Below are 13,977 nucleotides of genomic sequence, written 5' to 3' on the forward strand. Positions count from 1 at the left end.
TACGGATGCGAGTTCGATTCCTACTATAGCGTCTTCATTGTTTTTACCTTTTCTTCTACTTATTAAGATTTCTTTATTCTTAGTTTATTTAGCTCTAGGGCCCACCTCTTCTTCCTTTTCTTCCTTCACTTTCTTGTCCTCCCTTTCTTCCTTTTTATTTGCTCATCTGTCTTTTTGTATTGATTTTAGTATTAGCATATAATAACTCTCTTTTTTATAACATAATATTATTTTATATATTGGAGTATAATTTGTATCGTATTTTCTATTGGCTTTTGAAAAAATACTGAATAACTTGATTAATAGTCGTTTTGAGTTGACTAGAACATGTTGAATGTTGAAGGTTTTGATTTAAAAATATTTGTCATATAACTCAATAATTAACATGAAAAAATTAACCCAAAAATGATAAAGGCAAATTATTCTAATCAAACAAACAATATGTAGTATTAATCTTGCCTTTAAGTAAATTTTCTAATTTGAGGCCCTCTTTCATGATTTTTTTTGCAATTTTCTTTTACAGATATATATTTAAATTAAGTATAAAAATACTAAACCTAAATCCAACTTATTTGCTTTGTCAAAAAAGACCATTCCAGTTAATCCTAAACTAACTGAACTGACCCATCATTTTTATTCGGTCTTTGTAGCTAGTTGTAAGTATTATTTAGGGGCATACGCATAAATTTTTAATAAGTGGTGTCAATATTTGAAGAAGTGAACAAATAAATAATTACTATAACAACAAATAACGTTAAATTTTGTATTCGTATCCAATATTTTTTATTTTATTTTTTTATTTATATATACATATCTAATAAAATATTTCGGCAAAGCGGTGTTCCGTAACACCGCTTGATGTCATATATATCTGCCCTTGAATATACTGTATGCATAAAATAATGGCACCCGCAACCTCCGGATCCTGGATCCGCCTCTGCTTACTGGGTACCATTGTGGTGTACTCATGCCCTTTCGTGCACATATTTTCGTGTGCAGATCCAGGTACGAGCTATCTTCCTCGAGGTTAGTGCGTGCTTGCTGATTCTAGGAGACATCAAGGTATTTCTGCTCGTGTCCGCAGATCCTCGGAGTCCCCTTCTATTCCCTCTCCTAGAGATTTCCTTTTTGTTTATCTTCATACTTTTGTATAGAGCTACATAGATTATAGAAGCTTGTGATTTAGCGATATTCCGGGTCTTGGGTTATTTTTGTATATGCCGAGTGGCACTATCCTTGTTATTTACAATATGCTGTTTTATCTTTTATCGTTGTGTTTTCTTTAAATTTTCCGTAATATTAGGCTTACCTAGTCGTAAAGACTAGGTGCCGTCACGACACCTTTCGGAGGGGTCAAATTGGGTCGTGACAAACCCGGTAGGGGCCTTCCCAGGTTGGGCCTAACTTTCCTGTGTTGATTTCTCGAGTGTTTTGAGTTACTTTCCTTAAAACCAGATCTCCCACTTTAAAGTAACGAAGTTTGGCTCTTCGATTGTAATATCTTTCCTTTCTCTGCTTTTGTGCCGCCATCCTTATATGGCCAAGTCCCTGCGCTCATCGAGTAACTCCAAGTTGACCAGCATTTCTTCATTATTCACTTATTCGCTTGCCTGGAAATACCTTAAGGTAGGCTCCCCTACTTCCACCGGAATTAAGGCTTCTGCTCCGTACACAAGGGAAAAGGGAGTTTCCCCCCGTGCTCGATTTGGCCGTTGTTCAGGATGCCCATAAAACTTCGGGTAGTTCTTCAGGCCGTTTACCTTTAGCCGCTTCCAACCTTTTCCTGAGGTTTTGTATAATCACTTTGTTTGTTGACTTCGCTTGACCATTTGCGCTCGGATGATAGGATGAAGATGTGATCCTCTTTATTTTCAAATATTCAAGGAACTTTGTGATCATTGCGCCGATAAATTGCGGCCTGTTATCGCATGCTATCTTTTTTGGTATTCCGAACCCGCAGATTATGTTTTCCCACAAGAAATCCACCACTTCGCGCTCGTCGATCTTCGCTCGCCGATCTTCTAATAAGGACATGCTTCCACCCACTTAGAAAAATAATCAATTAAATTCAAAAGAAATCTTACCTTACCAGGAGCCAGTGGCAGCGGTCCGACGATGTCCATTCCCCACTTCATGAACGGCCACTTAATACTATAGAATATTTTTCATTGAATGCTACCGGGTGGCAGGCATTTATTTCGTCTTTATGAGTATCATTTTCTCCGGTAACAAATGAGATTGTTACCTACGGTTCTGACTGTCTTCTGTCTTCGGTTCCACGTGTTACTCTCTTACGTGACCACTTGGCATAACAGATTTTATCCTATACATAGATGTCTGATGCGTATGGATAGACAGATTTTTTTTGAGTGGTTTCTATGACTACTTCTAGTCTTAGACTTTCTATTGGTTAGTCCTGATAAAGCGTCAGGCGGTGTACCTTTCTGAAACAAGATCCTTCATTTTTTCAATTTACACCTTTTATCTTTTTTTTTTTTGCTTAAATTAATTTTATGTGTTAGTTGCTCGTAAAATGTAAAGGATGGAAATTGGCTTAGTTCCTACGGAACCAAAAGTATTATACTTTTTATCTGGGGAATGAACACCAAAAATAGAAATAAAAAAACATACAATAATATATAAGCCAGATATTACCAGCTCTTTGGAGAATGATGTTAGTTGTTTGTTCAGATTTTTGCACTATAATTGGTTTTCCTATCTCATGAAGGAAAGGACAACATATTTTTCATAATTAGGTTTTTCTTTTCATAGAAGAAAAATACAATTCTTCCATATTTTGCTAGTCATTTTTATTGTAGGAAAAAGTTTGGACTTCTATAAATTGAGGATCCTTCTTTCTCATTCAGTAGCATCCACAATGTAGCCATATGGGGTTTGAGAGACGTGTATAGGGGGAGAACTTTACGGGACAAGTGTTAGTGTCTCACTTGTGTTTTTGTTCTCTCGATATTTTGTACTCTCTTTTTATATAGTGGATTGCTCATCTCTGCCGTGCACGTAGGTCAATTGGCCGAACTATGTTAAATTTTTGTGCCTCTTTTGGTATATTTCTCTTTTATTGTCTGATTATCGTTGTTCAAGGTTTGCTTTGCTAGCTTACGCATGACACCTGATTTTTTCGGTCTTAACAAATGACACATTATAAATCTAGTTGTTTAAAAGTTTATAGATAAATCAAAGTCCAGTTTTGACTTCCGACGCACATTTGATGCATGTGTAACTAGAAGGTATGGCATGTGATCTCTTAATAAAATAATAATTAAAAGAGCTTATTTATATCTTAGGGAATTACTAATCAAAACATAGAAAGAATTTAATAAAAACAAAAGAAAGATTAAACACTGTAGGCTTGACCTTAGCATTGTGTGGTAGCACAATGGTAAATTCTATTTTAAGAAGAAAGAACAATACAATTTGTGTCCAGCTAAAATTCTCCATACTTAATGTAATGAAGTTACATGCTAATCTAGTCAGGCATGCTAAATTTGAAGTAAAACGTGTTTTTGAAAAGAAAACAAAATAACTACTCTTTTTACTAAAACCATATGTGGACCAACTGAAAATTAATTCTTCGAAAATAAAAAACATATATAAAAAAAAAAGACAAAACAAAAACAAAACGAAGAAACAGAACAAGTACCCTTCACTATTAACGACACACCATAGCGCAAATTGATTACATTATGGATTGGTCCCTCTCCTTCCACCGTAGACTCAGTGGGACCACTTATCTGATGCCACGTAATATGCAACCATTTAGCTTGACACGTGGGAAGATGTGAAAGGAGTAAATGTACTTGCCCTTCAATAGTTGCTCCATGTGATTATCTTCTTGAGAATTTTTGTACCAATATATATTTTTCCAGGTCATCTAAATATGTGACTTCTATAAACATGGGTCAAATTACTACTACAATAAGTTAAAATATATCAATAGTACAAAAGTTCATCACAAAACAGTATAAAGATTTACTGATTTATGAAACTAATGTATAATGGTTTAACTTATTATAGCAATTTAGTTAATATTTTTATCAGACTATCAAAAAAATATTCCTCATAGACGTTTACCCATATATTTATACTTACACACACAAACATATATGAAGAGAACGTAGCCATGATTTGAAGTTTAAGGGTTCTGAATTTGTTGCCGAATTAGTTACTCCTTCCGGTCCACAATAAGAGACCAATTTGCTTTGTTATTTTGGTCCAAAATAAGTGTCAATTTATATAATCAAGAAAAAATCTAATTTGTTTTTCCAAAATTACCCTATGTACGTACCCTAAAAAATCATTTACTCCACACATTTGAGAAGAGAAGTAAGTACTACTATAACTATGATGCAATATTTAATGAAGGGTAGTTTAGTCACACTAACTATTTTTGTCCAAAATTTAGTATTTCCTTAATAGGTGTGTCCGAAACAAATTGGTCACTTATTATAGACCGGACCGGAGGGAGTACTAGATTAGCAACTAAATATTTATACAAATGCAGAGTATTTCCTAATACAGGAGGTCACCTATTCGAGCCGTTGAAACAACTTCTTGCGGAAATACAGGGTTAGTCGACTCGACCAAGGCTAGAAGGGGTTTTTTGACTATTCGGGGTGAAGTCGTTGGAGTTGAAAAGCCGTTAATGGCGCCATGTATGACAAAGTCACAGCGAAGCACAAACTGGAAAATTCATATATTAGAAATTAGAAATAATTAAAAAAAAGGATCAAAAAGAATTGGGCGGTTGAAGGGAAAGGGCAAAAAGGGTTGGCAGATGATAAGTCATCTTCATTCTTCAACATTCCAACCTCTATTGCAACCCCACTCTTTTTCCTTTCCTTTTTTTTTCCATTTTCATCTCACATTTTTCTGCAATTTCAATTATCTTAACTCCCATCTCAAGTTTCTCAAATTCACCAACTTTTATTAACCCTAAAGATTTATATACACAACACAATCACATTACGATATATAACATCCTTATAATTTGTTGTCTCTGTAGTTTCTCTCTGCATTTGTCTCTGAACCCAAACAGAGGTACGCGTTTTTTTTCCCGTTTCATTGTCTTGAACATGCCTTTTTATTTTCAAATTATTTTTTTAATATTCAATTCCAACTTCTATTCCATGCTTACTCCTTTATTTTATATAAATATAATTCCGTGTTATATTCGAATTAAATGCCATCTTCAACGGTGTATTTTTGCTTCATTTTTTCTTTTTTGTTTGATTTCATTTTTTTTTTTCATTTTGTGATCAAATATAATCTCTTTCTCTGTTCCTGTTGTATCCTCTTGTGTTTTCATGAATGAGTGATCAGGAAAAAAAATCACAATTTCATGGCGATTATTAAGGATTGTGGATATGTTTTCTCGAGAATTCTCAAGTGCATTGAACATTCCTACGTTTGAAACAGGGAAAAGAGTAATTAATTAACAAGCAGGGACAGAGCTATTTAATTGTATAATAAATTAAACTCCCTATTTAAATACTGTTTCATTGAGGAAGTGAAGTACGCACTTTTAAGTATTATTTAATGCTTGGTGTTCTGTTTAATCTTTAGAGTCAAGGTTGCTACATTATTTGATTACCCACAAAGTAACTTAAGATTGTACTATAGGATTTTCTGTTACTTAAAAAGAACTAATTTCCCTTCTGTTTTTGTCTGTACAAGGAACAGCTGTTACTATGATTATCTAAGTTTTTCTGTTACTTGACAAAATTCAATTCCCCTTCTGTTTTTCGTCTGCAGAAGGAAGAGGTGTTTTTAATGCCGGAATTTGTCATGGATGGATCAATTCTAGATGACAATCATAAAGAACCAAATGGTCATTTTATACATCACAGAGAATTTTTTGATCAGGGGTCTCCTAGAAGTCCGTTGAGTACACATAGTCGCGAAACTGATTCAATTGATTTGGATATGAATGGGGCTGTTGACACTTCAATTGAGCAACTATACAATAATGTGTATGAAATGCAAAGCTCCGATTATTCACCTTCGAGGCGAAGCTTTCTATCTTATGGTGAGGAATCAAGAATTGACTCTGAGTTAAGATATCTTGCAGGGGTAGATTTTGGTGAAGTGGAGAATAAGAAAGAGGTTTCTGAGGAAGACAAAGGACAAAATGATGAAAAGTTTGGAAAGATTAATAAAGTATTTCCTGCAAGTCCTAAGCCTGTTTGGTCTGCTAAGGGAAAGAAGTTTTCTCCATTGCAAAATGATTCTCAAATATCTAGCAAGCCACCAAGATCAAGGAGCAAGTCTTTTAATGAAAAGCCATCTCCTAAAAAAGTGGCAAATCCGAAAAAGCTGAATGTAGCATCGCCTTTGGCAGGAGTGAACATGCAGAATGGAACTGAGGATCCGTCTAAGGCAAGATACTTAGGACCATATTTACTTAAACAAGCGAGGGACATGATTTCAACGGGAGACAATCTTCAAAAAGCTCTTGAACTAGCCCTTCGAGCTATGAAATCATTTGAGAGTTCTTCGAAGGGAAAGAGAAGTTTAGAGTTTGTTATGTGTTTGCACGTTGTAGCAGCGTTAAACTGTCGATTAGGGAAGTATAATGAGGCAATTCCGCTCTTGGAGCGATCAATTGAAGTTCCTGACTTGGATGTGGGACAAAATCATGCACTTGCAAAATTTGCAGGGTGCATGCAATTGGGTGATACATATGCAATGCTCGGACAGATTGAGAATTCGATACTGTGCTATACTGCTGGCCTGGAAATTCAAAGACAAGTTCTTGGAGAGAAAGACACAAGATTTGGTGAGACTTGTAGGTATGTAGCTGAAGCCCATGTTCAAGCTATGCAATTTAATGAGGCTGAAAAACTTTGTCAAATGGCTCTTGACATTCATAAGGAGAATAATTCATCTGCCTCTCCTGAAGAAGCTGCTGATAGAAGACTTTTGGGACTTATCTACGATTCGAAGGGAGATTACGAAGCTGCTCTTGAACATTATGTTTTAGCAAGTATGGCAATGGCAGCCAGTGGACAGGAAGCTGATGTAGCTTCACTCGACTGCAACATTGGCGATGCATATTTATCTATGGCACGATATGATGAGGCTATATGTGCTTACCAAAAAGCTCTTACTATGTTCAAGTCTACCAAAGGAGAGAACCATCCCTTAATTGCTTCTGTCTATGTACGTTTGGCTGATTTGTACAACAAGATAGGAAAATTCAGGGAATCCAAATCTTACTGTGAAAATGCACTTCGAATTTATACTAAGGCCATCCCAGGAAGCTCTCCGGAAGAGATAGCAAGCGGCCTAGTTGATGTATCTGTGATCTATGAATCAATGAACGAACCTGATCAGGCGCTCAAGTTACTTCAGAAGGCGATAAAAGTATATGGAAATTCACCAGGACAACAGAGCATTATCGCGGGAATTGAAGCTCAGATTGGGGTCTTGTACTATATTCTGGGGAAATATATGGATTCTTATGATTCCCTGAAAAATGCAGTATCAAAATTCAGGGATATTGGAGAGAAGAAGTCTGCAATTTTCGGTATTGCTTTAAACCAAATGGGACTTGCCTGTGTACAACTTTATGCAATTAATGAGGCTGCAGACTTATTTGAAGAAGCAAGGATAATTTTAGAGACTGAATGTGGACCGTATCATGCAGATACATTGGGGATCTATAGCAATCTTGCTGGCACTTATGATGCAATGGGCAGGTAATATCATGTTTTTGTTCATATTTTTTCTTACAACGTCAACAATTGTGCCTCAAATCCGAGCAAGTTAGGGTCAACTATATGAATCCTTACCGATCATGTCGTTCCATTTAAGTTTATCTGAGTCCAATATTATAGTGTTTTGTATTTTATCTTCGTCAGAAAAATTAACTTATCACTAATTTTGTGCAGGACGGATGATGCAATTGAGATATTAGAATTTGTGGTTGGAATGAGGGAGGAAAAACTGGGAACAGCAAATCCTGATGTGGATGATGAGAAAAGGAGACTAACTGAGTTATTAAAAGAATCAGGAAAAGTGAGGAGCAGAAAATCCAAATCACTGGAAACACTTCTTGGTACCATGTCTCATATTTTACTCAAGAATCAAGAGATCAATGTACTAGAAAGATGAAATAACAGGTCTTTGTGGTCACCTTGGGAATTCTTTTTGTATATTTGGATAAAAACCAAACTAGGAAAATAAAATTGCCTTAGTTGGGCAAAGAGGGAATTGAGATCCTCAACTTGTGGTATACGATTTGGAGTAGAAATTATGTAAAGTTTTCACTTTTCGTTGTCAGAGTTGATAAAGTTTCTTTATCAATTTGTTCTTCTGTGTATCTTGAATGTTCATATAAATGGTAGACTATAGTTTTCAATTTCTTTGTTAGGAGTCGTTTCTTTATCAATTTCTTCTTCGTGTATCTTGAATGTTAATAGAATAATGGTAGACTATAGTTTTCAATTTTCCTTGTCAAAGTTAGTTTCTTTATCAAGTTGTTCTTTGTGTATCTCGAATGCTAATAGAGTAATGGTAGACTTTCGCAATCCTTCTGTTGTTACATCAAGCTGTTTATTAGTTTTAAGAAACCAGTTTATGCTTAAAGTATAACTAAATGACTTTCTAGTAAGTCGTTTTCATCTAATTTAGGAGAGGGAATTTTGCCAGATTGATGTAGTTCAGTCATCAAGACTAATGTGGACAGCCATTTTACCTACTATAAGTCGAGACAACAACAACAACTACTAGTAAAATCCCACAAGGGGGGCCTGGGGAGGATAGTGTGTACGCAGACCTTACCCCTACTTTATGAAGGAAGAGAGATTGTTTCCATAGCCCCTCGGCTCAAGAAAACGAAAAGAGACAATAGACCAACTATGAGTCCAGAGTTTATACATTTTGGATTGGGAGCGATAGTCAGAAAAAATAGCTTTTCTATATACACCATTCAATATTGTGGGACATTTCATACACAACAATAATATTGGCATGTTCATCAAGAAATGCATATCCACCTATAATCTTATCCCACTCAAGCCACTACGATTCCTCAGGCTTCGGTTCCAAAAGTACAGGGATCTTCTCCTTTTGATCCCCACGTAGCACTTCCACAATCACCTGTGCATGACAACAGCCATAAGCAAAAAACTTTTTACTATTCCCAGAAAAGTAGTTTCACATTTCACATACCTTCAAATCATTTCACGAAAACTCAAACAAAAATGCTAATGGATATAAGCTGACTGTGAATGATATCACTATCATGCTCCAAAATAGTATCATTCAAAGTTGGAAAAACAAAAAATAGAAAAAAGAAAAGCTGAACAATCGTTAACAAAGTTCTATGCAAGCAAAGTGCCTTTCTGAATATACCCTGACTACTTTCATCTTAAAGCGGTCTAAGTTTTGAGAACTGGAGATACACCCTACAGTCAATATGAATTCTGAGCCAATGATAAAGATGCGCAATTTCATAATAGAAGTATGGTACCTTTTCTCCCACTTTGCACTGGTCAAGAATTCTGTACAAGTCAGTGCCATTAGAGACCTTCTTTCCATTTATAGATGTAATTATATCACCTAAAATTAGTCTTCCATAGGAATCACGTTTAGTAGGTAGAAGACCCTGCAAGTGCAAGATTTAACCAGTTCATTTCAGTTACTTATCATGTTAGTCACAAATTTAAGCAACTCGTTTGTTAAAAGATCCACATGAAGCAAACTTGCTCTAGTGAAGTAACAGGAGGAAACTGCTGAAGATTGTACTACATAAAGGAAGGAGAGACTGCTAAGGAATGGTAAGGGAAAAAATACAGATAATAACATACCGCTTTGCCCGCTGGACCATTTGGAGGAGCATCCAAGACAAGTACTCCACTGACTCCCAGTTGCTCAACAGACTGATCAGGTGCGAATTTTATGCCCAAAATTGGCCTTGTGACTTTCCCAAACTTTACCAATTGATCAACAATCCCACTAACCTGAATTGGTAAGAATCATAATCAATAATTTTTCAGAAAAGAAAAGAACAGCACCTGCTAGGCTGCTAGTAGAAGCAAAGATTGTTTTCTGCACTGCAGGAAGTACCAAGTCATTTTGTTTTATTTGGGGAAGTATGCAGAAGTGCAATACTTGTCCTAAAAGCTTCATTTAGCATGACGAAAAATAAATTTTTGTATGACAAGCAGCAACTTACAGTATCAACTGGAATTGAAAATCCAACACCAGATGATGCACCAGAAGGAGAATATATAGCAGTATTTATTCCGATAAGATTTCCTGAACTGTCTAGAAGTGGTCCTCCACTGTTACCGGGATTAATTGCTGCGTCTGTCTGAATAACATCCTGGATTGGACGGCCAGTAGCTGCAGAATTAATTTCTCTCCTCAGGCCACTAGTAAAAACAAATATAATTTAATTAGTCATATAAAAGAAAACGTATGATACACAACATAAAGGTAATCCATCTACAATACTTTCTTTTTCATGTATTTCCTTATAGCCGGAGATTATGTTAATAAAGATGTTTGGTTCTTGGCCTTTTATGGATGCAAGGGCACTAGGCAGTGACAACCAACTAACCTCTCCTTTAACAATCTCCTTCATCTCCATTTTTCATAAAAAAGCTCAGTGGACTTCGTGGAAACAAAAAAAGTTGAGAAGTATTCTTAGGATGAATACACTTCACACATTTTATTTTCCATTGAGGATCGCAAAGAAGAGAGAAGTAATAGAGATCAAGAAAATTACCAACATCAAAAGGCTAGTCTTTCAGTTAAATTAGATGGAGAAGATAAATCAAAATTCTCTACTTCATTTTATAAGATTTCCTCCTTTTTACGTCCNCAAAGCGGTGTTCCGTAACACCGCTTGGTGTCATATATATCTGCCCTTGAATATACAGTATGCATAAAATAATGGCACCCGCAACCTCCGGATCCTGGATCCGCCTCTGAGATTAGGTATGTATTTGAAAACAAAGAATATATGATGAGGTAATAGATATTCTAATTAAGATAAGATAATTGATGTAGCATTCTTCCTAGAAAGAAATCTGTTTGAGCGAGAATAGCTTTTTCTACTTTTTACTTTCTTAGTGATGGTAGGAATATGGAAGGTGAACGGAAAAAACAAATGGTAGGTCCAATGGAGCTTATGAAACAGCATGGTGACAAGTTTGCCATTTGCGTGACTTGTTCCATCTTAAGCTTCAAACAACTCTACATGTTACATTTAGACACTGATAATAGCCAAATTGGTTGACAAATCTAGAAGAAACTTGCCATGATAAATAGTTTTTAAATAATTGTGTATTATCATTATCAGAACTGCACTATTAACAAATAATACCACTAGAAGGTATCAGAAGTTTTTATTATGTAATAGCAACATCTGAATATGCACAACGAGATCATTTAACAATATTTATTTGAGAAACTTCAGGTAGTTACTATAGGAAACAAAGAATAAGGCTAAACTCATACAAGAACGATGCCCTCTCTTGTTGCAAGGCCAAGGATATCAGAATAAGAGACCACCCCAGAGCATGCCTCCTCAATTTCATCCTTTATCATGTCGATGCAATTGAACCCTTTTAGTGTCCGATTTGGAATTGCCTCACGTTCAACAGTCCCATTCTTACTGCTGTCAGCAAGCAGAACAGACCCTGAAATGAACAGAACAAGAAATTTTCATTAATATAAGAAAGAAAAACAAAGAAATTATATCGAATTTTGACTATCTTCACAGGTGACATTAGTATTTGTCAGAGTCTTAGGGTGGCTATTGAGGTATAAGCATAAAAACTACATTCACATTATACATCTCCAACTTTTCCTATAAAGCAAAGGGAATACTGAGCTCAGCAAGTAAGAATAGAAGAGTGGTAAGACTGAAAAATAGTAGGAGTATATAATTAGAATTTCAGTGTGCATTTGAAACTCAAAGAGCAACTGACAGTTGAAACCTGCATCCAAATCAAACAACTAAGACGAGACACAAATATACTTGAGAACACACGAAGAATGACAAGTGCACGACACACAAATCAAGATAAAAAAGAAAATTGACAAGAAAAAAAAAATCCACAAATACATTTGAGAAAATACAACGGCTATTTCTCACATCAGGAACTACAGGGCTGGCCACGAAAGAACAAATTGTGCAAACACGAGCATAATTACAAATAAAGATTAAAGACACATGTTTCTGAAAATAAGAATGACAACAGTAATTGACTCAGTTGGAGGAGCATGTTAGATCTAATTTTAATAATGCCAATAATATATTTGTGCAGGAAATCAATCAGAAGAGATCAAGGAATCAATGAGCTACTACGAGATTGTTGAAGCCAATTTGAATGCTTAAGGAAAGATATCAATCGGCAAAGATTGTGGAGCTGCGATGGAAAGAATCTTTAAAAGCCTAAAACTAAGTCGTCAATCAAGGCCAACATATTCAAGGAGCAAATCAAGGAGAGTAGCTGATCTGCCAATTTTGGAAAGACCAACAATCAAGGAGCAAATCCTCATCTTCAACGGCTGGAGAAGGAAAGCGATCAAGAGCTGCCAACTATGGAAGGACCAACAATTAAAGAGTAAAATCTCACCATCAATGACTGTAGAAGGAAGGCGATCAATCTCCTCTCATTAAGGAAGAACAACGGCTGGCAATCTTATTCTTGAAAAGAATCAATTTCTTTCCAAGGATCAAATCCCCTGGGTTGTCAAATCTCGTCTGCTCATCTTCACCAAAGTATTTATACTCAATTTTCAGCCCTAGAAAAAATATACTTTGATCAAACCAAAATTCTCTCTTTATTCTACTGCAAACAAACATTGTAGTTCTTTGAGACCTGCTGTGTAACAAGTCAGAGAAAAAAAAGAGTATAATACTGGTGAGGCATTGTATCAAAAGAAGACGAGTGTTATAGGAACTGAGCTATCACATCATTTTCATTGTACTCGAAGAAATGCATTTACTAAAGAGAACTCCCTTGCAACCCAAGGGGACTGGACTAGGATTCATATTGAATCTGAACCAGTATAAAATTCCGGTGTCTTTGATTCCTGCACTTACTTTCTGTGTTTTATATTCTGCTGCTATAACTGTTAGGTTATTGCATCAAGTCGACTAATTGGTAAATTAGTCAACTAATAGAGTTTAAGTTTGAAAAAATATACAATTCACTCCCCCTCTTGTACTTTCAATTGGTATCAGAGCAAGTCTCACATTCTATTCTTTGCTTAACAGCTTGTGAGAAAAGATCATGGGAAATCAAGTCATCACAGGAGCTCTCTTCCAGGAGGGAACTTCACAAGTTAGACCACCATACTTCAATGGTCAATATTTCTCTCACTGGAAAGTGCGTATGGAGATCTTTGCCAAGGCTTATGACATTAATGTTTGGAGAGTCATCAAAAAGGAAAACTATCCCTTACCTGCTACTACTCCACCACTTGCTGATCCTGAAGATATAGATTTATATACAAAAGAGCAAATGGAAGTAGTACAAGTTAACAATAAGGCAAGAAATCTGCTGCACAATGCTATAAGTGGTGAAGAATATGAGAAAATCTCGAGCTGTGATACAACCAAAGAAATGTGGGACAAGCTTGAGGTTACATACGAAGGAACCAGCAAAGTAAAGGAAACACATATCAATATGTTGGTTCATGATTACGAACTCTTCTCTATGAAAGAAGGAGAATCTATTGAAGAAATGTTTGCCAAGTTTAGCAAAATAATTAGCGATCTTAAGGCACTTGGCAAGCCATATACTAGCGGCGATCAAGTCAGAAAAATTCTCAAAAGCCTGCCAACCACTTGGCAGACCAAAGTAGTCACACTTGAATCTCAGGATCTAAACAAATTGTAGAATCAAAACTAGAAATGATTTTTCGAATTTGATCATTTCTTAGATTCTGTTGAATTGTATCGACTCCATTATCGATTTTAAAGCGAACAGTTACCTT

General features: G+C 35.8%; 2 protein-coding genes across 2 annotated transcripts in view; one reads left to right on the forward strand and one right to left on the reverse strand.

Moving 5' to 3' along the window:
- The first annotated feature begins 4,757 nt into the window (after positions 1 to 4,757).
- On the forward strand, positions 4,758 to 8,385 carry LOC109217675 (protein KINESIN LIGHT CHAIN-RELATED 2-like). The gene is made up of 3 exons (XM_019381938.1): positions 4,758 to 5,058; positions 5,773 to 7,718; positions 7,911 to 8,385. The coding sequence occupies exons 2-3, from the start codon at positions 5,791 to 5,793 to the stop codon at positions 8,131 to 8,133; spliced, it is 2,151 nt and encodes a 716-aa protein (XP_019237483.1). The 5' UTR covers positions 4,758 to 5,058; positions 5,773 to 5,790; the 3' UTR covers positions 8,134 to 8,385.
- A 462-nt stretch (positions 8,386 to 8,847) lies between these two features.
- Positions 8,848 to 13,977, reverse strand: part of LOC109217673 (protease Do-like 1, chloroplastic) — an 8,168-nt gene continuing 3,038 nt past the window's right edge. Inside the window, exons 5-8 of the mRNA XM_019381934.1 lie at positions 10,199 to 10,397; positions 9,831 to 9,983; positions 9,494 to 9,628; positions 8,848 to 9,120 (exon numbers count right to left, since the gene is read on the reverse strand). Of these exons, the coding sequence (XP_019237479.1) occupies positions 9,043 to 9,120; positions 9,494 to 9,628; positions 9,831 to 9,983; positions 10,199 to 10,397 (565 nt within the window). The 3' untranslated portion in view covers positions 8,848 to 9,042. The remainder of the gene's footprint in view (positions 9,121 to 9,493; positions 9,629 to 9,830; positions 9,984 to 10,198; positions 10,398 to 13,977) is intronic.

The sequence above is a fragment of the Nicotiana attenuata genome, unplaced genomic scaffold (genome assembly GCF_001879085.1).
Source record: "Nicotiana attenuata strain UT unplaced genomic scaffold, NIATTr2, whole genome shotgun sequence".
NCBI lineage: Eukaryota > Viridiplantae > Streptophyta > Magnoliopsida > Solanales > Solanaceae > Nicotiana > Nicotiana attenuata.